The sequence below is a fragment of the Acanthaster planci genome, linkage group LG05 (assembly GCF_054643075.1).
Source record: "Acanthaster planci isolate LZ-2023a linkage group LG05, COTS_SCS, whole genome shotgun sequence".
NCBI classification, from domain to species: domain Eukaryota; kingdom Metazoa; phylum Echinodermata; class Asteroidea; order Valvatida; family Acanthasteridae; genus Acanthaster; species Acanthaster planci.
The window spans coordinates 7,320,246-7,344,805 of record NC_141781.1 but is presented as its reverse complement, the minus strand read 5'-3'; the positions used below and the strand labels follow the sequence as shown (position 1 = coordinate 7,344,805).

Below are 24,560 nucleotides of genomic sequence, written 5' to 3'. Positions count from 1 at the left end.
CAAGAATTGTGAGTATTAGCGAAGAGAAGCTCAGCTTTACTGGTAACTATGAACAGACATCCTTTATTTTTTTTACCCATATAATAATGGACAGTTGCACTGCAATATAATATTACACATGGGAATACTTACAAAATGTACATATAAAAATCATATACCATATCACAGTTATTCACCAAGTATAAAATGTATCTGCATTTCATTAAATTTCACATCTTTTCTCGTAAATATAAGTAATTTTCCATTTTTAAAAATACAGTTTGGATTGCACAGTATTTCGTGAATACAGGTGTATCGTAGGGTAATGTACATAAATATACATCACATAGTATATTAATTTCAAGTTCGTATTTCAATTAATTTCAATTACATGCAATTGGAAAAGTTCTTCAAGGTCTAGCATACTTGTCATCTTTGAGGCAAAACGGCAGCCCGCGTCGATATTTTTTACTTGTAAATATTTAGTGACAGGTACCAAGCCACTGTAGTCCTACATTGTAATTCTTTTCAGTTTATTTACAGAAATGGCAAATTAGAACCATCAAGGAGCATACTGTTTATGGATTCTGAAAGCCAAGTGTCTGTGCGCGTTGAGCATTGATGTGGATGAGTGATGTTTTTACGAGACCCCTACCTCTCAAATCTTCTCCCGGTACAACTGATGCTCCAATCACGAAACGGAGCAAAATGTCTCATTTACGCGAGGCATAGCAACATTGCAGCGTGCTCTTTAAAAACCACACGATCTCAAAGCAAAGCCGTCCTCAGACTTTTTTTTTCATACACGACAGCGAAATTGCAATCCGTGTCCTGCTGTCTTGGCCAACTGGTGGACCGCGCAATTATGGGTTTCATTCGACCGATTGACGAAAATGACCATAGCAAGTGCTTGTTTGCCAAAATCAGTCTGTGAGTTCAGATGCATTTTATGAAATTCGCGAGGCATGTGTTATAGCACAATGAAGCATTTTATTTGTATGAATGACTTCACCGACAAGCGTTTTTCACACAAGCGGCCAAAAACCGCGTATACAATGACAAAAGTACAATTTCCTTCCATTTAAAAGGTGTTCAGAGCATTGGATATCAACACTCTGTCTGACAATCAGCGACCCAAGTCTTGAAGGCCGCTGAATAACATATGTCAATTAAAATGTGCTTGTTATTGTACTCTGAAAATAATGCCTCTCAAACGATTCACTCTGCAAATTCTATGCAACAACGAGACAGAAAACACAAACCATCTTATAAAAAAAAAAAAGATCGAACAGAGCCCCCCCTTGTGAAAGATAACGTAACAGCTCAGAATAATGTGCAGGCATAATACATGTATACCATATTACATGTACATGTATACACGTAAGGATTCTGTGAAACTGGGAATCATTTTGGTGCAAATATTGTGAAACTGGGAATCGTTTTGGCGCAAATAACACCAAAACTTCAATGTACGTGCTATATACGAACGTCGTACCTTGATTCTAGGTTTTGCTTTATAGTCCGTGGTGTGATGCTTGAAACGTGACGCTTGAGTGGCCTCACATCGAGAAAAAGCATATTGCTCAGAGAGGGGTTATTTTTTTGGGGGGGGATTCCTCACAGCTTTTGTAATAATGTTTCACCGCCCACATTTGTGCAGCTGCGCATGCTTCAAGTGGTCCTGTGTTGCACGTCCGCCTGGCGACCGATTTACGAGACAACAATTTTCTAATGCGTAGGCGAGATATCAATCAACATGATAAACTCGGCACGGCCGACAGGTCGAATTCCCACCGCGTCCATTGCACACTGTCCTGCAGCCTCAGAGCGGCCGATACGACGGATTATCACGAATGGGTCGTTTCATTTCGATGCACGTGTAGGCCTACGTGTACAGTATGAATGGACCATGCGGAGGTCGAGGTACGGCCGACGTGCACTACTTCTGTGTACGGCTGTAACAGCGAATGGTTGCATCTGTCTGCACCACTTAGTAGTTTGTATAATCCTTTCACCAGGACTGCATAATTATATGTCACTGTTTTGACCGGACAATCATCCCCTCAGTTAACGGCAATGCAGTTTGACAAGTTTGTCCCGTTTCTTGCATTCACGTCTCAAAACATATAAATCCCGTTTTTCTTTGATGTGTCAAGCCTCAATCTCATGAGAACAACCCACGAAATTTTCAGCCGCCTCTCTCGAAGAGCAACTGTGACGTACGTCTAACTGGCCGTGACACATTTTGAGCTCAAATTTGAGCGCGTTGCAGCAAAGTTAATCCGACGCTCGGCGATCACAGACGCCAAATTTTCCGCTTCTCTGACAGAGAAGACTTGTACCATTTTAAAATTCTTCCGATGAAATTTCGCTGATGTTGCGAGATACTGGAGTCCGTCACTTCATAATTCGTAATTGCCCTATTTTACAGCTTGCGTTTTCCTCCATCTTATTAGTATCCGCTCAAACGATTCAATTGAAACCAAACACTGGAGCGCTGCGGAGTTGGTCTTCTTGAAATAATTTTTTGTAGCTTTTTTGGTTTCATCCGTCTTTTGGTAGTTCCACGAGTTATCTTCTGTATTCTATCTGAGGCTCTTCGGATTAACTAGGTTAAGACAATATACTGAAAAAAACCCTGTATATCATTAACGTGACCCAGAGTAGCTAAAAACACGTGGAAACAGTAGTTTATAGATGTAAGTGCCTATCGATAGCGTTAGTATTTTGTGCAATCTTAGGAAGCGTCAACTAAAACGACTCACAGGGACGATGGTCTGATCACGGCCTGAAGCTGAAAATCCAATCAATTATTGTCTGTCTCCCTGCAGATCCCCTCGGGGCATTCAGCTTGAAGATTATGATCTCACTGCATTACGCAACGCCCCTGAGTTCCTCACGTAGACCATGTCAGGCTCTGGGACATTTTTTTGTCATGATGTTTGTTGCCAATGCCGTCGGTCCATCGCTGTCATCTTTTATCATGGGTTATATGCCCATGCGCACAGGCCGGGCTTATGCTGGATCATTGAGCTTTTATACCGTATACATGTAGCTCTATGTAGTGCTGAATGCGTATACAAAAAACCCACTGGGACAACCCTGTACAACGACCATTGTACCAATCACTGTTCGAATCGGTGTGGTAGGCCTAGCCCAGCCATATGCAGCAAGGTATGAGACGGAGAGAACCCCCCCCCCTGCTTTGTGTTGGTCGTTGTCTCGCAGGAATCTGGGGAATTCCTTTCAGACATCTTGGGGGGATGTGTTAAGTAACAATAGTCTGGAATGTGTATAGGGATTGGACATGTTGGGGGGTACCCCTCGGTCTCATTTCTTGCTGGGTATAAGCCCAGCCCAGCCCAGCCCAAGCTACAACTTTGGTAACGGGCAAATCAACCAATGTTCAACTTAGCCCGTACCGTAGTAAGCCGGTAAACTGCATGGTAAACTACACGTGTTGTGTGAAATCGGAACTCTGTATGTAAAAACACAAGGACTCGCTGACCATTGTGCGCTTGACTGTGTGCACAGAACCAAAACGGGCGTGCAAGGTTTCTGTTCGGATCTCACGGGAATATTAATATGATGAAGGTTTCTTTGCACACACACCTAACTATATTGACATCAGTTTTAAGAAACACAGACGCATTCAGCGTACCATACCAAGCCGTGCAGACTATCCGGAAAATGATGGTTTGTAATGTCCTTTGACCACAATGAAAGCAGATTGGCGTCTTCAGAAAATTCTTCCCTCAATAAGATGGTTTTGATCGATGTAACTTTTTCCACGTACACTTTCCTTACACCAATATCTTTCACAATATAGGCCTACCCGGCAGTTATAATGAAACTTGGTTTTGTTTGCCACAGCCCACAGAAGAAAGCTGCAAACTTTGCACGGCATGCGCAGGCTATTTTATGAAGGGCTACTCTCTTGTCGATACAGCCGTTACTACCTTGAATATCACCCAGCGTGCATATAGATTTTGTTGCGATTAGGTGAAACTGCTTGGTTTAATGTGAAAATTTATCCTATATCTCTGTCTATTCCAAATTCATATGTAAGGAGGTCAAAATGGGATTTGCAGTCGTTCCGTGTGACCATGCAGAAACAAACAGAACTGTCACTTAACACGCCACGTAAACCAGGTTAAGGGGGAAAAAACCTTGGGAAAACAAAAGGAACCATAGGCCCTAAAAAGACTCCCGTTTTGGGTCAGCGATGTCCAAAAGCTGCCAAACTTGCTTAATCGACCGGAATCCTGTTACTGCATAATGTTAACGTGTTTTTGATGGGGTACAGTTGAGTAATATGTACAGTAAAGGAGTCCTGGCAGTTCCCCCATACATTTAGCGGGGCACTCCTTTTCAGATGACGTCATTTCTGTATTATACAGTTACATATGGGAACCAGACAAACGAGGTTGTCTTATGTCCTGTATACATGTACAAGCTGAAAATGCTTTTATACAGTAAAAAAAAAATATGCAGGGACCAGTCTATTTTAATGTTGGTAGCGACCGGAGTTACCGTGCGCATGCAGTCGCGATGGGCATCGCGCGTTATCTTAGCCTACATCATTTCTAGCAAAAAGTGAGGGTAAAAAAAAACCCTCGTCGCCGCACCCCTTTTGCCTTTTGGAGCCAGCTCCTGACCAGAAACCGGAGACTTTCTTGTGGCCATACACCTACATTTTTGCCCGCGTAACGTTTCCTGTTTTGCAAAAAAGCGGGCTTAGCGTAACTTAAATTATTTCACCTCGGTCTGTGAGACTTCTTACAGAATCCAGTCTGTTCACAGGATAAGAAAATTGACCTTGGAGAAATAACATTAAATTTAAATTTTGTATTTTGTGTTTGGCCAACTAAAATAGTATTTCTGCTCATTTCTGCGCTTATTATGACTAGGCCTGTACTACAGTACAATGTTGTACTTAAGGCTCAATCCAGACAGCTTCGAGAGACGACCATTTGAATAACCACACGTCAATTTCGCCTGGAACCTGGGGATAGGCCTATCTTTTGTGCAAAGGTTTACACATCAGGGAAAGTCGGCTATGTGTGTAAAAGACAACCGAGAACTGTTCCCACGATAATGCCTTATACACATGTATTGACGTATTCACTTCGGCACTCATGTAACGTCACTTCCTACAAATTGCCACGTGCATTGACATTTTAACTTCCCTTTTTTACTTTTTACTTAATGCACCTGGTGGCTTTGTATACGCAGTTGCAACCTCGATTCCATTGGCTGCGTGCGCGTTCTACTACCGCTTGAGATCACTTAAGATCGCGCAAGGCATGGTGGGAACCAACACGGCGTGGCAAGATCGTACCCATGGTAACGAGGTTGACGCAGTTGCAATTTTCCTACAAAGATGGCGTCCAGTGAGAGAGATCTATATTGGTCGACACTATGACCGTTACTGGAACTTTCCCATGTCGTCGTCTTACGAGACACACAGCGACCAGTGTATTGCACGTGGAAGTTATGAACCTTACTGTCGCAGTATGGTCGTGACATTTCTTAAATTAGAAATGTTGAAAATACGCTTGAATTTTTCATGCACTTGTAGCGTGGCCAAGAACATTATGGTCCTCATTATATCAAAGGCATATACATGTATGTGAATGAACCACCGTTCCAATCACTCCTATCAATGATGCTGTGTGCCACGCCATCGTGTTTAACGACAAAACTGCCTGTTTTGAATGGAAGCAAGAGAGAAAATGAAAGCAAAATATTTCCCCTACTTTCCTCCGAGCCTGAATCATACAACGGTGGCCCCGCCTCTCTGATGAGACCCCTCATTCCAACACATGGGTTCTTGCTTGTTTTCCTTCAATCAAGAACAACAATCAGGGGATGGTGAGAGTTTCCCGCCAGATTGTTATAGCTGCGGGCCCACAGTGACGAATGCCATTTGTGTTGTGGATCAGAGCGCGGATGGGGACAGGATTAGTCTGAAGTCATTATCATCCACTGGTGATTTCTGGCCCGAGTCTTTACTCGTGCTTGTTCCAGGAACAGTAGTGTCGAGTGGGTCCGAGGAATTGTCTGCTGACGATTGAGGTGCTTCGGCGACATCCAGAAACCTGGCTCTAAGGCCGCTCTTAGGGTGCACCATCCGACCATTCTTGATGATTCCGGGGCTGGCAAACTCTTCGTCATCCGATGAGATGTCTTCAATCATCGGAAGCTGGCCCTGGGCGATCCTCCCTATTGACTTCATGTTGCCTCCCAAAGAAGCCAGCGTATTGCTGGTTGACGCTACCGACACCGCGAAGACGTCGGGCCGGCAGCCGCGCGTGCTAGTCGTAGTCTGCGTGTACGAGGTGATGTAGCCGCTGTCACGTGGTACCGGCTTGAGTCTGTGCCCCACGCTGGCCGTGGGCAAATCCGACGGGATGTCATCGGGCTGAAAGCCGTCGAGTCCGCCGCTAGATCCGCAGCAGCAGCGCGGGCAATAGCGGCATTTGAGCACCTCCAGGAACACGTGGCGAAACTTGCGGTTTAAGATCCCGTAGATGAGAGGGTTAGCCGCGGAGTTAACAAACGAAAGCATGGAGGTGACACCAAGGGCTACTAAGAGGTTAAATGTGCCTGCAAAGGCATAGGCAAGGTGCACGACATTGTAAGGTGTCACGCAGAGTATGAACACGCCCATGACAGTAAACAGGGTCATTGCTGCTTTCTTTTCTTTTCTCATGACCAGACGGGGTCGGTTGTTAGCCTTGCGAGGTCTCTGTCTTAAATTCACCCCAAGCCCAGTGGATCCCCGTCCGTCGACTGACGTCACCTCCAGTGACATCACGCGTCTCGACTGGTGCCGGGCAACTTTGAAAATTTTGTAATAGCAGAAAGTAAGGACGGAGAAGGGCAAAACAAACGACACGCTAAGGTAGAAACACGCGTAAGGTTTGTATTCCATCCAGTTGGCGATGCATATGCCGTTCCATGGGTTGAAACTGTAACGGGACCAACCAAGTATCGGTAGTAATGCCATTAGGATGGATACCAACCATATCAAGCAGATGAAGAGCGCGGCTCTCGTGGAGGTTATAATGGATGTGTACTTCAGCGGCTTTAGAATGGCCACATATCTGCAAGAAACACAAAATGCATTATATTTAAGCAAAACTCTTGACTCTAAAACAGGTGGGAGATAGTTTAAACATAAATGAAATAAGTAACAGACTTTCCTGGAAGTCAAACCTCTGTCATTGTGTCGAGATATACAAAGATATTTTTTAACGAGTGAGCTATGGTGCGCCCGATGCAGCGGATAAGAAAATGTATTATGCAATACGAATTACTCACTGAATAGGTCGGCTTCCAACCTATTTTCGAACTTTTTCTGTATATGAGAGTAAATCTGGCATTTATTGTCTAGTGGATATGATTCAGCGAAGTTTCACCCTCTGAAAATAACAGACCAAGCTTCCTAGCTACAGGTAGCAAATAATTATGTTGCATCTGTTTTATTTAGTTTCTATGGCAAAATATAAGCTTTCGTAAGGTTTTCTTAGATGCTCAGGATTTTATTCTTGATCCCGAACTATTTAATAAAAAAATTAGTAACTGCTTCATGACTGTGTAAGTAGGCCTATATGTCACCGGCACACCCTCGAGAAGAGTTTTTGTCATGGTTCCCTGTTCAAAAAGGAAACTCAAAATGACACTGAACTGTCCACGCTTCAGAATGCTGGATTTACGACTAGACGCAAACACACTATAATCGTGACTGAGTACTGCGCCAAAGGGCAAATACGGCGAGCTTTGTGTACCGTGAGCAAGCAACGATACCCCGTGGCTGCAATTTTAAGAGGGCCATTAGGGCGTCATCAACCCCGCTGGAATGATTACGCCAGCCTGCTTCTTCCGCTTATCGCCCGGGTCAAAACTGCGCTTCAATCATGTTCTGTACAACAGCCAACACACCGATAACAGGGATTGTCAGGTCTCGTAGTACTGTGTATTTTGAGTCTTGATGTTACGGAAACTACGTCTCTACGATCTATGATTTAAATTCAAACTGAACTGACTCAACACTCCCCTTCTCCAAAAACCGAATGTGAGATTTCTGATCTTTTACTGATGTGATCTTGAGAACTTCGCATACGGAAGCCGGTTAGTGCCAATTTGAAACTATGCAAAAATATTTTGATTGCGAAATAACGCAACGATATTGCGAAATAATGCAATAGTATTGAGAAATAACGCGATAACATTGCGAACTAACGCAAAAACTATACAAAATAATGCAATAACTATGCGAAATAACCAACAGTAGGCCTATTGCGAAATAACGCAATAGTTCTACGGACATTATTTGGGCACGTTCGCGCGGTTACTCCGGTTAACCATAGTAGGGTGCGTGTGCATTGTCCTGTCCCTACTTTAGCTTATTAAGTTTTTATTTTTTAACTGACACGCTGCTTATTTCATGTTGAAGTTACCCAAATTAGACCTCTTCTGTTGGATGTTTGAGGGTTGCCCTAACCGTCTAGAACTCGTCGAATTGCCCTATACGTATTCGCTAAAAAGCAAAATTGCCAACGTGCGTAGCGTGGGTAGAGAACACTTCAAAACAAAACAACTTCAAGCCCAGATTAAGAGTCATAATGCGTCGCCAACTAAGCGCTGAATAACCACCGGTTTTCTACTGTCCCTTATAAAACATGACTGTGAAGTGTTTCAGTTTTACTCGATCCCACAGGTCGAAATGGGCATCTTTTCCCAAAACCACTAGCTTTTACAACCCTAACGTAGTCCTACTTTCTTTCTCTGCGATATCACGCAAAACGAGGAAAAAATCCTCCCTCACGGCATCATCGGTTCTCCGTTAAAGTGATAGTTCACCCGAAACGTTAACTGCTCATTACAAGTCTTGTTTGTCCTGCCCATGCATCAACCCGGTTATACCTTTGAAATCCCGGCGCCGTGGTAATATCTCTGTGAGCGTGTCATTCCCTGTCAAGGATGGGATTACAAATTATAACAAGCCTAGGATGAGTTTATAAACACCAAGGGGACGATTGGGCTCTTCACCCGCCAGGTCTTCCCGGAACTTGGAAACAAGATATCACAGGAAATGGCCTATCGATGATTCATCTCAGGGCAGAGAGGTGGATCGAACACAATTCGTCAGGAGGACCCCTCTTCACAATTTTAAATGAGACCACTCAGTGTGTCTTGACAAAAATAAGATACCACAATGTTTTCAAGTCTTCTCACGTCTTGAATCAGAACGAACTGGATTATATATCTGCAGTTTTATACAATTTTGTTACAGGGCCTTCCTCTGTTTTAAACGTAATTGTATATTCATTGGTCCAAAACGATCACGTGACCAGTCAATAAAAACGCACATTTTCTTCATATATTAGGCCTATGTGCATATCACATGGTGAAAACAGAAACTAATCCCTGCCTCGCAGTCCAAGCCATAATACAGGGACCACTAACGAGACTACTCATATTCATCTTATCATAAATTATTCTAATTTTAACAGTTTTTATATTCCAAATAACAAATCCCAGTATTTAAATTTGCCCAAGATGAAATTCACGTGCTTTTGGTGGAACTTATTCAAAATTTACCATTCAACTTCAACATTCGATCGCCACATTTAAACACGCGTGTAGAAAAGTCATCATAACAGATAAAATCCAGCTAAGCTGTTTACCAATTGTAGAATTCACAGACTAAACTAGTCTTATACCAGTCACTTTTTGTCTTTTTTCATTCACATCAGTCTTGAATGTCATTGAGCTTTTCCTTGTGCACCCGTTCGGCACAGTAAATTAACAACATATGGGGGGGGGAATGACATGTAACAAAACCCCAAACTCAAGGTTTTGTTTAAGATACACTGTGTAAAACAATTTCAAAGAGTGAAAAAATACGGATAGCAATTTACCCCAAAAAATTCCATGGTCCTCATTTTCCTTCTGTTACTTTGTGCGCAGGGAGGAAAGGAGATACAGTGCCAAGTTAATGACAGTTACGCCTTCGCCTGCATCTCACAATGAAGATCAACGATGATGAACAAACTCGTCATTACTGTGTGGCAAACCGCGGGTTTGCTTTCTGAATGACACGTCAGCTTAGACGAGACGAAAACGGACGCTCCTCGCCAAAATCGTGAGCTCATGGTTTGGACTAGGTTGGACAACAAGACGAAATTAAAGACTGCAATCACACAGAGTCGATTCTACTGACCGAAGCTGAAAAACACAGATCTGTGAAGTTGAATTCAGCCGGGAAACCCTACAGTAAACTGTAATTGGAGCAGCGAGCTGACATTTACGGAAGATACGATTAGCTGTTTGACGAGCGCTTAAATCTTTTGCTAACGGCAGGTTTTGTCACAGTGATTCTACTGAGCTCATCAAATCCATTCAGTCCTAATTTCGTAACTTCGTATTACAGCTCCTTTAATTCATGTTTTTAGGCCGTGAAGCTATTGCCTTCGAGTAAGACGCGTGCAACCAACACAATAAAATCAATCCACCAATTCCATGCACCAAATTCGGGCAGCTTTTTGTGCAGCGACGGACCACGCCAGTCGTCGTTTTCGAAGTGTTTTCGAAACACTTCAGGTGGGAAAAACATTGCAAGGAATTCAAGACAGGGGTATAACAAAACAATTATTGACTCTTGTGGTCTTAGATATCATGCTCCTAACACCCTCGGCATCTTTGGCTTCGCCTCGGATGCTTGAGTTCCTCAGGTATTAAATACGATATCCACACCTGCAGCAGTCAATGTTGACTCATATCGAAGAAAGTTCTAGGCAATGTTCAAATGCAAGTGTGACACTGGCAATGTGACACTGGCCTACTCAGAATCCTCCCTTCGCATTATTGCTCCCCAAACATTAACTACACAGGGCTGGAATTTGTACACTTTCATGGCACCGTGCTTGTGCCTTTTCCATTGCTACTGGCGTCGTACAGCAGTTGTGTACAACGTCAAAACGGATTTCTGCGCATGCTCGTAGTCATTTGCCACCAGTCGTTCCGAAAATCTACCTCTTGCGATCAAGACCATAGTGTATACCATGAGTCGTGCGTTAGTCCTCAAAAAGGCTTATCACTGGTCACAGAATTTTATGACGATAGCGACAATGATTGTCCCTGACCCGAGCCACTCGCAGGAGCGGGCCTTACAATGCACATACCCTCAGGTCTGTGACCTGAAGCGTCAGACGCTTGAATAAGCTGTCAGAGGTCCAAACCGGGATTACAACCAGTTATGGTGCGACACAAACTGAAGTCGGCACACAGTGGTTCGTTGTGTTAGGTGCTTTGAATTTAGCCTTACCTGTCGATGGACACAGCGGCTAACGTCATGACGCTGGCCGTACCAAACAGTGTGTAGCCGATCCCACTCAGAGAGCACAGTGCGTCCCCCATGGTCCACCGTCCGCCGAAAATGGAGGCAATGACCACAAAGGGAAGGACGAGGATGCCTCGGAATAAATCGGCCAGGGCCAAGGAGGTGATGCACATACCGGTCACAGTGGTGATGCTGCGGGTGCGGTACACGACGTAACATACCTGAAAAGGGGGGGGGGGAAACAGAGGTGAAACATTGTTAGATTGTCAGTCGTTTCTTTAGTGCTTCACGGATGGATCCACACAGGAAGAAGCAGTTAATGCTGCATTCCGTGATCTAAATTGATTGACAAAGGCGTTTCTTTGTGAGTGTTCATCCTCTGTTTATACTTGTCATCAGACTTGTGGTTTGACTTAGACTTGACCACAGAGGTAATGATTTTCAGCGAACTAAATGAAACGCTGAAGGACTTTACAGTTTGTCACACCCTCCAGTAACATGATCCGAAAAATGGAACCGGTCGTGGAAGGTAGGACGACAGTGCACAGGGAAAGGACTCTTATTTACACTTTGACGTGAAGACAATCCCTTATTATTTTCAGAGGCACTAGTCCTATCCGTACCAGCCTTTACTAACGACAAACACAATGCACTCTGCAGTGTGACCTTTGTGTTATTTTATTCCGACGTCCTTGTAAGATTTCTAGAACTAAAGCCACTGAAATTGTAATTTTTCTGCATGGTCTCTCGATTTAACCACCTAATGGACTCTAAACCCGCTGTATGATTACTTTACTGACCTTTTGTAGTCTTTTTTTGTTTGCACGCTCGCGCCAAAATTGCCCTTTTCTTCCGGTGAGTAGCTGCCGTAGCGGGCATTAGAATCCCTGTAGGCATTAAAGCTCCACTCAAACGCACCATGCAAGTCGTTCAGAATGATTATGCCCTTTCAGAGACGGGGGGGGGGGTGACCCGCTGTCTTCATCGCTTTTCTGCTCCTTCGATCTATGCGCGGGACGTTCCAGCATTTTGGCGGCTGGAAGCAACGGAACTGACCCACACGGTGAGGTATATCGTTGTGTTTAGCAGGGCTGGAACACCGTCATCAGTTATTACCGTGTAGTCAAAAAAACTGTAATCGCTTTTGGCATGGAGACTTAACCAAGTACGTTTGGATTCTTATATCGATTGCGACCCTAGAGCAATACTTGAACAGAGCACAGAAACACACAGGCCCTCGAAGTGAAAGCCATTGCATCAATCATGCAACTCGCACATCTGCAGAAATAGATCCCTCATGACCATTGGCTTTCATCTAGAAAACTTCAGCGTTCTAATTGATTAGCATATTTACATCTCAAAAACATTGTGTTTTATGTCAATACACGCTCAACTGGATCCAAAAAAACAAAACACGGAAATAAAGAAATGAAATTTTGGCTGTTGTAAAAGATGAAATGGATTGACAACCAAGAGTTAGAGACTAGTCCAGCATGGACCAAGAGCGCACTAAACTGTCCTCTGCAGTGCAACATTCACCGTAATTAATCTACGTAGACTTATTCCATTTATTATCTTTCTGCAAATAGTGTCTATTTATAGATAGTTTGTTTCTCGTGGTTTTATTTTTCGTTATGGTATGCTTTATTGCTTGTCCCTGCGGAGAAGCTTGCTGTGCTACAGAAAACCAGTTTAAAGCTTTTTCAACTAGCTGTCGAGAAATCCCACTTTCAGCTACTCTGACGTCGGACCTCGGCGAAATGATATATGTCCAAAGATAAGCACCTTATCTATCAAGCAAAAGCTGTCATCTGAAATTACACAAGGACTCCGACTGATAGTTAAAGGCAGACTAGTAACAGGCCAGGATAGAAATTGTCAGTCTTATCTGGCGGCTGGTACTGCGTCAGAAATTGGGCATCTGCTTGCTGGCGGTGATGAATTTATATGATTCTCATGCCTTTATTGAAGTCCGTTCAAGAAGACTTTCACTTTTAGAGGCTAAATTTCCTGCCCCAAAGACCGATTTTCAGAGGAAAGTAACCACATTGCTTAGTTTAGGAACACATTTAAGCCTCTCGTAATTTCGCAATAATTAAAGTACCACTTGAAAATACATGGCCAAAAACCATAAAACAAATAATTCGATGTCAATAAAAACCAATATGGTTTCCTTTTTCTTAACTTGTTACACTGACAAAAGTAATTCTGTTATGTAGTTTCTGCCATGTAGTGATTACGTGCCACATTCAGAAGTGTCCCCAGGGCTGTTCTGTGCAACGAATTCTAAGTCGGTTGTGTTATTTGGTGTTGGATGTTCCAAGATGATCTTGCAGCCCGCAGGTGGTCTTAGTGAGTTTTTGCTGAGACACGTCAAGTTGTTGTCGTCAATGCCGTCGCGCCGCGTCATGTTAACTTGCGCAACATATATTGGGACAAATGAAAACAAAACCTCCACACAACACGATGAGCTGATCCCTACACGAGTCCGGGTACTATTCTGCCAAGTATTGAGTGAAAACTACTGCCCCTAGGTATTTCTGAAAAGTTGCACCATTACTTGGTGTTCCGTGCTTTAATTGGTCCATGCTAAAACTGCTCTGTTTATTCAATGTGCAGCCCATTAGTAGACATTTTGAAATCTCGTCTGCGACGCCAATCGTCAAGCGTTCTCAATAAAAACCTTTCGAATATGTTTCAGCCTTTTGAGTACTTGTAGTCGTAAAACGTCCTTATTTTAATGCGAATTCTGACAAGCATGGCAGTGGATTCTGAGTATTTACTGGTCGCAGGTGTATATTCAAAATGAAATTAATTTTGCGCTTGTGCTAAAAATTAGGGGACCGTGGTTGACGTAAAACGTCAAGACGAGGTGCTAAGAATAGTATTAGTTTGTGTAATTGTTGACATCCGACGTAGATTTACCCCCTCCCACGACAAGCAGCAATTCGTTCCGATATTTTACTGTTCATATTTTTGGCACCACAATTCGATTTTAATATTTCGAACAGCTGTCTGCCTTATACAATAAGGCGACATGCCTGTTGTAGCAATCATGGGGGGGGTCTTCCAATCACATAAAGCCTTTCAATACTGAGAACCCCATCTTCCACTGTCGTTTGAAATGGAAAACCCAGCATTTACCGAATGATTTCTCCCCAATAAATTATTTGAGGTTGTTATGTCTGTCAATTGAAGGCGCCTCTCCATGGATGCGTTTTCAGCGTGCGCCTAAGTTGCAAAGAGTGTCCATTTAAATGTACACGATCTAAGTGAAACGGGGTAAACACATATGCACACAGTACAGACCAGAAACGCACATATGCACCTTTACAGGTGGGCTAGTGCATTCGAAATTTCAATTCTCCACAAAGACCCACAAAGTAAAAACGCGTAATAGGCGAAGCTGTAGACTTCCTTCGAGATGCGACTGCCCCCTAAATATTGACTCCAGCGATGCCCTTCCATTAATTGCTGCTAACTGATCATCCTTAACAAAAGAACATAAAAAAATTCCATTCAATTAGAGGGTGGCTTACCCTGGAGATCTGCAGGCTTTCTTGTCCACGTCCATGAATTTAGAAAACAAATCTTCGTAGAGCGTGATGGCAATGTGGCCACTAAGTGTGGTCGAAATCTCTTCTTTTCTTCTTAAACACATTTTTGTCCAACTCTTGGGGAGAAAACGCGATACTATCTTCAGATTTTTGATTGTTCATGTTTTCAACCCAGCGCCAATGCGACGCATCAAAAGGAGAGAGGAAGCCCTCTCTGTATAAGAGCCAGACGAGGGAATACTCTTATTGAGTGGTTTTCCACTCTTTTGGAATAAAGGTTTCATCTTTCTGAGTAATTGTTCCCTTCTAACAAACCGAAGTAACCACCGCTCCTTTCAAAGAGACATATTAGGGAGGGACCCCTCTTAAAATGAAGCAAGTGGTACTTATTACTCTTTCACAAGAGCAGACAAAAGGAAGATATTAATATTGAGGGAGAAATGGATTGTGCCAGGATGCAATGAAAATCTGATGACAAGTTCCTCTTTTTATGATTAAGACGTAATTCCAAGCATAAACTATGAAATGAGGTCCGCCATTTTGTCATTATTGTGGTATTACCGAAAAGACTTCGAAGTAAGTGATGGGAAACGAAAGAAGAATCCTCAGAACCACAAGGGCAATTTACGGAGGAGATATTTTATGCAAATGTCTTAAACTGAGGCTTTCTCCTATGAATTCAATTTGAAACGGATTAAGGATGATTAAGTAAGCAATCATCAAAATATATCCCACCCCGTAAAGTAAGGTATCAATCACTGGAGAGTTGAATATTGTCCCTGTACATGGATAACAGATACGCTTCGGCTCAACTCAACTAACTCAACACTTCTATTTCTCGGGATAAAATCTAACTTGACTTCGTAATTCGGACATCTTGGTAATCAGTGCAGCCTTCCATGCTCGAGCCGACTTTTATACCACGAAAACAGAATCCACGTAGATCAAGTGACAGATGTCTTCATTGACGTGAACGGCCCAAATGTGGATACGATCACAAGTAAGTCTCAATGCAATAAATCCGAAGAGCAACTTGGGACAAACGGCAGCCGTCGAGGTGCGGTCGGCCAGAGAGGCTGGCAGTGCTGGCGGTGAACTGACGCACGCAGCAGCGCCGATCGTTGCGACAGCCCCCCCCCTCCCCACAGCGCGCTCAATTTGACGGTGCATCATGCCCACGTGGATTCATTTTCTCATAAAAGGAAGTGTGGAATCATGAGGATCGGGAAAGCTGATATCGAACAAGTAATCGAGCATTCGAAGGAAGCCAGTCTGTGTACACCTGATTAAATAAGCATATGGCTTAGACAAGTTGCACCGGTGCGTGCACTAGAGAATAAGGGGCAGCATTAATACTGCTCCCCAGTTTCAAGTCGATGGTCTGTACAGCTGGAGCACATTGAGTACGGTAGTTGAGGCGCTGTTAAATTATGCTAATAAATTAAAATGAACAAATCATGCATGAAATGAGATCCATTTTCGTTTGATTCTTAACTGCTGGTTAAATAGTCAAGTTTAGGGAGAGAAAATGTAATCGGTAGTTGGAAAAGAGCACTGTTAAAGGTGCTTATAATACCATTTACAGAGCGCTGACTGACGGAAAACATGCCCCGAATTAATACAGTTGGTATTATTTTGTGCAATACTATTTTGATCCTACAAATGCACAAGTGTTATTAAAATGATACAGTAGGAACCGTATGGAATAAACTATAGTTTTACCAGAAAGGGGACATTTCACGGCACGTCTTCTGGCCGAGACATACTTGAGTATACAGATAGCCAATTTACTTTGTTATTCGAAGGAGGAAGAAAGTTGTATGCGTCGAAATTCAGCTTCTATTCAGTAAATCACAGATTCGAGTCAATGCAGCATCACTCCAAGTACAACATAACTGGCGATATTGTGTTGTCAACAATACTAAAGGACAAACTGCCGTTTGAGATAATTTCCTTACGAAAGGGTTTCTCTCTTTAAGTCAGAAATCGTTGCCAGAAGTGAAACCTAAAAACTAATATTCAACACACTTTACTTCATACATGAAACAAATGATTAATCTTCAGACTGGTGTTTATTTAAACGATTCACGGCTGCAAATGTGTTCCTAGACCTTTGCACTCGCTACGGTTGAAACACTGTCAATGATTACCAAATACCAAAATAGCATTTGCACATTTTAATCTCTGCAGGTCTTAGATCGATTTTCATGAAAAGCAACCATCATTGGAAGATATGCTAAATTATGTTTTGTTCTTAGCGTGCAAAGTTCAGCTTTGTTGCGCTGCGAGTCTGTGCCCCAAACGAGAGACAAAGAAAGGAGAAAATATTCTATGAACAAATCACTGCTCTGAGGCAATGCGTTTGAGAAACATGACTTCAAATTAATGCACGTGAAGATCCAGGTTAAATGTCCATTCATAATTGAGTTCGAACCGCTGTAAATCATATACATGCGTACATGATTTCAGTCCGAGTATGTGTGTTTTGTTTAAAGGTAAAATCTGCGCTGTTGTAAGTACAGTTGACTTTTTTCCTTCAAATCTTAGTTCTACATGAACGAAATCATGTTTGCGTCGTATACACTATTTTGAAATTATAACAGAGAATATCGGCCATTGCTGCCTTTTACTGCCACGCACAAGATGACCCAAGTTACACGTTTCCGCTTGCCATATGGGTAATTCCAGAAATAAGGGGTCCATTTTTTTCCTGTCACATCTGACATATGATTTTGTAAGTTCAGAACACATGTTCTAATTTCCAAGAGTGATGAATTAATGCACCCAATTTACTTGAGAAACAAATAGTAGTAGTTTGAAATTGATTCAGGTGATATTTCCATGTCAAATAACAAAGGTCAGATGTAACACGGACACGAAAATGTCACACTTTTGTACTCCTTATTTCTGGACTTACCCATACCCTTATACCCACGGCAATATATTTTAAAATCAGCGTTCTGTGACTTTTTCACTGAAATATTTCCAAATATTACCATATACTTCTGAACACCGTGGGCTTTGACATTTCGAAAGCACGCATAATACGATTTTTTTGTCTGTACTGAATATAACTTAAGTAAACACCATGTATTTAATTTCATTTAATTTCCAATTGGTTCCTTTGATCGCTATCCGTTTAGTGTATCTGTGGTTATTTTCAAAGTGATGGGCTTAATAATGCTCATTTATTGCATGATCTGCTCCGGTCAGTATTAAATGCAGCGCATTGACGTAGGGATGGAAACTTGTATAAAAATTGCTAAAATTCAGTTTCATGTGAACCTACAGCTATACCTAAAACTTCAAACTTAAAAATTCTTATGAATTAACGCAGCCGTAGCAAGTCAAGCGCTTCACTCGGGAAATGGAAATAAAATTCAGGAATAAGGATCAGCGTATGCTGCACCGTGATATGAATATTTTAGAGCGAGTTTTAAAGGAACTCTCATGTCCGTCCCAACGTCAGGTTGACGCGAATGCCTAACATTGGATGTTACATGAAGTTTCGAGCAGGAGGACTTATTTAAGCATCCTGACACTGGTTGGACTTGAAGTAGGAAAAAAGTCATCATGGAAGACGTACATGTTATTGCTGGATAGAAGATGGTGTCTGATGCACAGTATCGATCCAACTGGTGACTCGAGGCAGAGGAAACCAGGGTCAAATTTCCACTAAAGAAAATAAAACCAATTCATAAATACCTCAGACAGTCTCCCTATTCAACAACGTGCAACTTGACCGTGCATTAACATTCGATAATGCCCGTTGCACGTATGTTCGGTCCGCATAGACTCTGCATGCGTTTTGTTTGTGTATCCGCGCATGCGCAATAGTGGTTATAATGGTCATCGGCCTGAAAAATTATTCTAGCAGACGACGCATATCGGTGGTGACCCATGTGAGGAATTTGTACTGCCATTACCCTTGAGGACCTCGTGTGTAAATAAATTTCCAAGAGTCTATCAAATGGTGATATATTACTCAACCCTGATCTGGTTCGTGAGTGACTTCGTCACAAAAGCGGACGCGCCACGATTTTCAGGCTCCCATTGGACGATCGCTGAAGTTGCGCGTTAACTTCCGGTTCCATGATTCCGCATATAAAAGGCGATCAATGCAGTGCACGTGTGCAGTGGGCGTGATTTAAACTGAAGTGACACTTATGGACCGGATTAGTCATGAATCTGCGTGCGACGCTACACGCAGAACGCGCCATGCGCGGGCCACATCCATATACAAGGAGATTCTACTAAGATTCAAAGAAATATACCAAATATATAAAATGGACGGAGGGTATTTGAAAAAAATGGAAGTAAAAGTTAAGAACAATATAGCTGGAAATCCAACATAATTATGTTGACTTATTTTGACTCTCTGAATAAAAAGGTATTTATGAACGGGAATAAATGTGTACTTGGCTGGTCTTAAAGTTTAAGACCTTGCTCAAGAGAACGAACATTAATAATGCCCTCGCCTACGGCTCTGGCATTAGTCGCGTACATTCTCCTGAGCCGGTTTCGCACGTTTAAGACCAGTCAAGCACATAATCTTTCTGACTAAGGTGTCACCTTTATGGATATCTTATTGCCCCTTCCAAACCGTTTTTAATCAGACACAAAACAATGATTGGGTGTCGAATCTGGCTCTCAAATTCTCGCTTTCATACATTTCGCCAAGCCTGCATTGTCCCATTTATATCGGGTTTTTACTTAGAACATAAATTATGCACGGTGATTGCCTGTTGGGTGGTGCAAGGTGGCACTTGGGCTAAATCTTATACTATGCACAATTCGATTTACATGTGTGATATTATTTAACACCCAGTGCATGTATACACTATAGGGGTGCTGAATCAACTAGACCTTGCGTTTGTCTTCCTCAAACGTCTGCTCATTTGGAATCCTTTTGTGCGAAGCTACAAAATGTATTACGAGTATACCTGCAAAAAGAACCTGCCTTCCCACAGAATAATAATAAAATATTCTTATGTTTCCACTTTACGTATCGGGAAGTTTGAGACGACAATATGGCATTAGAAGAAACATCTCGGTAAGAGTAAAGGAAAAAATGCACATATTTTGTGATGTACCGCGCCACGTGTAATTAGTGTCATTTGAACATGTCTAGCCGATACCACAAACAGGATTTGAACGAATCAGAGTGGACCGATGGCATGTGTCAGTAACACATAGGGCACCCCAAGAGATATTCTGTCAACACCAAATGTTTACACTGTTTCTCCCATAGCCACGCACGCGCCCCGGGGTGTGCGGGATAAGCACTATTATTAAGTGCATGAAGGATGCGCGGAGAGCCAGTTGCCTAGGCAACCGGAACAGCCGGCAAGTCCGAGCGGATGTTTGGTTAAAGTGCGAAATGTTTGCGGTTAGAACAGGGTTAACGGTGTGATATGAAATGATTTCGGCAAATATGTAAGAATGCGTTGCGCGTGTGCAGACCGTGACATGCATTTAGGCCCAAAGACACGATTTTATTAAGTAAATCAGAAATGAAAGTCATGTCGATGTCTGGGAAAATCTTCACCAAAGTCACTCATTAACGTTGATTTGTTTAATGAGCCGACACTCAGCCAAAGAAAGACGAAATATAATGCATGCCAATTTCGTAAACATTAAGCAATTAAACTGGAAGAAATAAGTCGGTGCATTTGGGGGCTGACATGAACAGAAAACGTAATCAAATCGAGACGTAGATTTGAAAAAACATCATTCTACTAAGCTGTGTGGACTGTCGAATTAACAAGCAAAGTGAAAATGTCAATGTCCCTAATAGTTATCATTCACTTAAGAAACAGACCACCTCTACACGGTGGAGAAAGAGTTTAGTTTCCTCATAGAGCTCCAGTGGTAAGCCTGGGACGGTGACTATTCTTTTAAACCGATTCTGTGCGAAATACAGACTTGTTATTTACGACTTTTTACTCTCTAAAATTTGTTGCGAAGTTGAACAAGCTGGTTTAAGCCCCGGGTGTGTCTTGCATGCGTCCTTACATCACCTGTTACAAGCCCATGAGGGTAAAATCCAATTATATTGAATTTTACCTCATCCTTGGGGTATTGCCTGAAACACTTGTGAACATATCCGCGGGCAATTTGGAAATATAAATTGTTTGTGTGTCTACTTTATTAAGTGACACGTTGCTTTCTCTTAGTAAAATGATACGAGATCGCCATTAGCGGGAACGCACGTTAACAGGATGAAAAAAAAAATCCAGCATTTTCCGCAGATTCAAAAGTTCGAAAATTCGACGACGTCATTGTATTACGAGAGGGACGCGGGCATAAATTACATCAGAGCTATTCATTATTTTGTTCTAGGAGTAGAATTCATATTATGGAATCAAACATTGCTTGCCATAAAAACAAAATGTTCTGGGTACTTCTGCTCGCACTAACTCTTCAACTTTTGTTCCATCCTGTGCAGGTAATATTCACGGTACCAAACGGACTGCGCAGCGACGAAAAATGGAAGCCTAAAATCAAGGGCCTGCGCGAATTGACTTCCCACATAAAGGAAAACACTCGCTGATCTAGCGTCGGCGGGCAGACAGAAATACTTGTGCATTAAACCGAGCGCATATGCTATCTGTGCGCGGAGGGAACTAATTTATCCGTGATCATTGTTTTGATGATCTTTCCAATTAGTACGGCAGAGCGATTGTTTTCCTTCACTTGTGAATGCTTTAGAACCCTGCTCTCAGTTGGAGGCCGGTCGGTACATTTTCATTTCACTTTATTGATGACTTTACGCCTGTATGGTTAAGCAAAATAACCGCCGTAAGTCTTGTTGCGGACTTCCCAGAAGAGTCTGACATAATCTTATTGTAATATAATTTAGAGGCTTTTTGTTCGGTTTTATTTCTCAATGGTGCAGTTATTTTTCTTCTGATTACGAAACTCTTGATCTATTAACGATTTTCGTTCACCCGATATTAGTTCCTATCTTAACTAGAAGACCCCGAGGGACACGTTGTGTGAGGTACTTATCGCGAATGAGAAAAACAGTGTGTGGCCAGTTGTCTTGGCAAACTTTGGAAGTTCTGGAACAGAGTGCGGCTCTTGGTTATACGCTTCAACTTAACCAGGATTAAGGAACAATTTCGCAGTATGCAACAAAGGTAGGACATGAAAAGGGGCTGATCTGTTACATGTTGAATTAAAACTATACTACGTGCAACGGAACTCACAATAGCGGAAGACGTTTGCATCTTAACCAGGTGGTATGTTTTCTTCAAGAGGCAATCCGATACAATAGCGCGCCTCCAAGAGTTTGCATGCAGCGGCCGATCACAGTGCGCGAAATCTGTCGACCCAATGCGCGTCTGGAAAGGGTCGACATATTTTGTGATTGGCAAATGCGTTGCAAACTCTTCTGTTGTGTCTTCTGTTGTGAATCGCTCGTATAAAGTTTAGTCCAGGCAATTTTTCTGTTTTACAGACAAATCTTGATATGTTGGATTCAGGGGTTCCACTGCTACCAGTTTTGAGTAATATGTTTCAATCGTGAGATAGCTCGAAGCGTCTTGCCGATTTCGGGAATGCATACTTATGCAGTACGGATACAATCCAAAGGAGCAACATAATTGAATTGTCCCATCAATCACGCGTCGGCCGCCAGTCCTGCAGCGTGCAAAAGGACCGCGAGGGCCTGATACTGCCGACTGTTGCCACCAGTGGCACATCCAGCGGGGCCCTTGGAGGGTGGGTGGAAGCCAGGCAGACACTTGCCCATGTTTCTTCTTGTTTTATAGATTTAAGTCATAGTGACACCACTCTTTGTTCACATGTCCACTTTCCTGCAGCGGTGATGAGGTGGGATGCTATCCATCAAGCCCCCATAGCGGAGATCGTGAAGCTGTTATGTTGTAGATCCATGCAAAGCGCTTGTGAAACGCAACTACCTTTCTTCGCGGTTTGAGACTCTTTAACGGACGCAGAATAGAAAACTATCATGAGGAAATGATAACTACACCCCAACCTAGACCAAAAATTTGGATGGATACACTGCTCTAGATTGAAATGGGAATAGCTGGTTAAAACTCCAGATTGCTTATGCCGACTTATGATGGCTGGACATTGTCAGTTAGTACTCAAGTTTCAAAGTTCCAACATTCATTAATTGTTGATACAGGTCTACTGCGCCAGACTTATTTATGAATTATTACATGAATTGATAAAAACGTCATTAGGATTTACAGTATACGATCAAAAATAGTTTGTAATTGAAACAAAATAAGAGAAGAAAGGTTAGACCTGAGAGGACTGACTTACTGCCACATTCCCGAGGATGGTGACGATCATGATTATGGAGAGGAAAAGTGCTTGGAATATGAAGTATCCCAAGGGTGGGGATATGGTTCCCTTCATGCCATCTTCACGAGGTGCCGAGGTCCCGTTCATCCTAACATGGTTTTCGGTTGCGCCAGTATCATAACTCCGAAAGCACACACTTAGCAGTCAACACGCTTAGTGTCGTCCCCACCTCCAAGCCTGATCAGCCCTTCACGGCGAACACGAGGATTTTGGCGCAATAAGGACTATTGTCGGGCGATGTCTGACGGTGAACTCCCCGCTCATCATCCGCGCTTGAGATGAGACTGTCCGGAATACACCACGCTGCATCCTTCCCCCATCAGATCATCAGCGCTTGTCTTTCACGTCCCGTCAACGAATAAAATGCTTCAAGTTGTGTGTCTGCAGGAGACACACTCCCGTTGACCTGTGCTGCAGAAAGTACCCAGTGGAATAAGTTGATTTCATCGAGTGGTACATAATATGCGCGGCCGAGGCTGCATGCATGCGGCTTGCTGTTACGATTCGTACGTATTGCATCCGCGCCGCCGTTGACAACCCCTAACCACTAAGGGAGGGCGCTCATGCGGCATTTCTCACAGACCTTTTTGCCACACGCACTATGGTCAGGACAGTGTATGGGTGAGTGTAACCTTTGACGTCATCCACGAAAGCATCGATCTTATGCAGTTTTTCATTTTCGACCCCGTTAATATCTTCTGCTTGCACTTAATGCTTGCCAGTGCAATTCTGTTTAAAAAGGTGGAATAATACTTAACCAAACTAGCGGTAACTTCCCTAGACGGTGTCTACCGCGCCGCAACGAAGCGCTCTCAACGTAACGCTCGTCCCCAAGAACCTTGATAATGTTCTAGGATGGGCTAATTTATTCAGGCCACATGACGTAATTTTTGTAAATCCTCATTGGATGTAGTTCATTTGGATTCAGCATGGATCAACAGTGCAACACCACCGCCTGCGCCAGTGGCGTATCCAGCTTCGGTGTACATGTGTGTGGGGGGATTCTAAAGCGAATGCGACTTCAGGCTCATTTAACATGATGTTGGTGGAGAATTACATTCTTGTTAATATTTGATAAATATATACATCAATTACTTTCTTTCTTACTCACTTATGAAGTATTCTTTGAAAAAGAAAAATCCGTCAGGGGGGGCAAGTAGCCCCATTCCCCCCCCCCTTACGCCACTGGCCTGCGCCATGACACGTGCACGCAAAACGCCATGCATTGATTTGATGATGGCAGCAAGTTACAACCACAAGAATTTGCGGTGCCTTTCGAGATCACCCAGCGCCTGACGGCCTTGCACAGATTTTAGCGAAGGACACACGTCATACGG

General features: G+C 42.9%; 1 protein-coding gene across 1 annotated transcript; it reads right to left on the bottom strand.

The window, feature by feature from the left end:
• Nucleotides 1–35: 35 nt before the first annotated feature.
• On the bottom strand, nt 36–23,812 carry LOC110987935 (histamine H2 receptor-like). Its single transcript, XM_022251101.2, has 3 exons — nt 23,182–23,812; nt 11,315–11,550; nt 36–7,088 (listed from the first exon to the last, which is right to left on the bottom strand). The coding sequence occupies exons 1-3, from the start codon at nt 23,308–23,310 to the stop codon at nt 5,921–5,923; spliced, it is 1,533 nt and encodes a 510-aa protein (XP_022106793.2). The 5' UTR covers nt 23,311–23,812; the 3' UTR covers nt 36–5,920.
• Between the last annotated feature and the right edge of the window lie 748 nt (nt 23,813–24,560).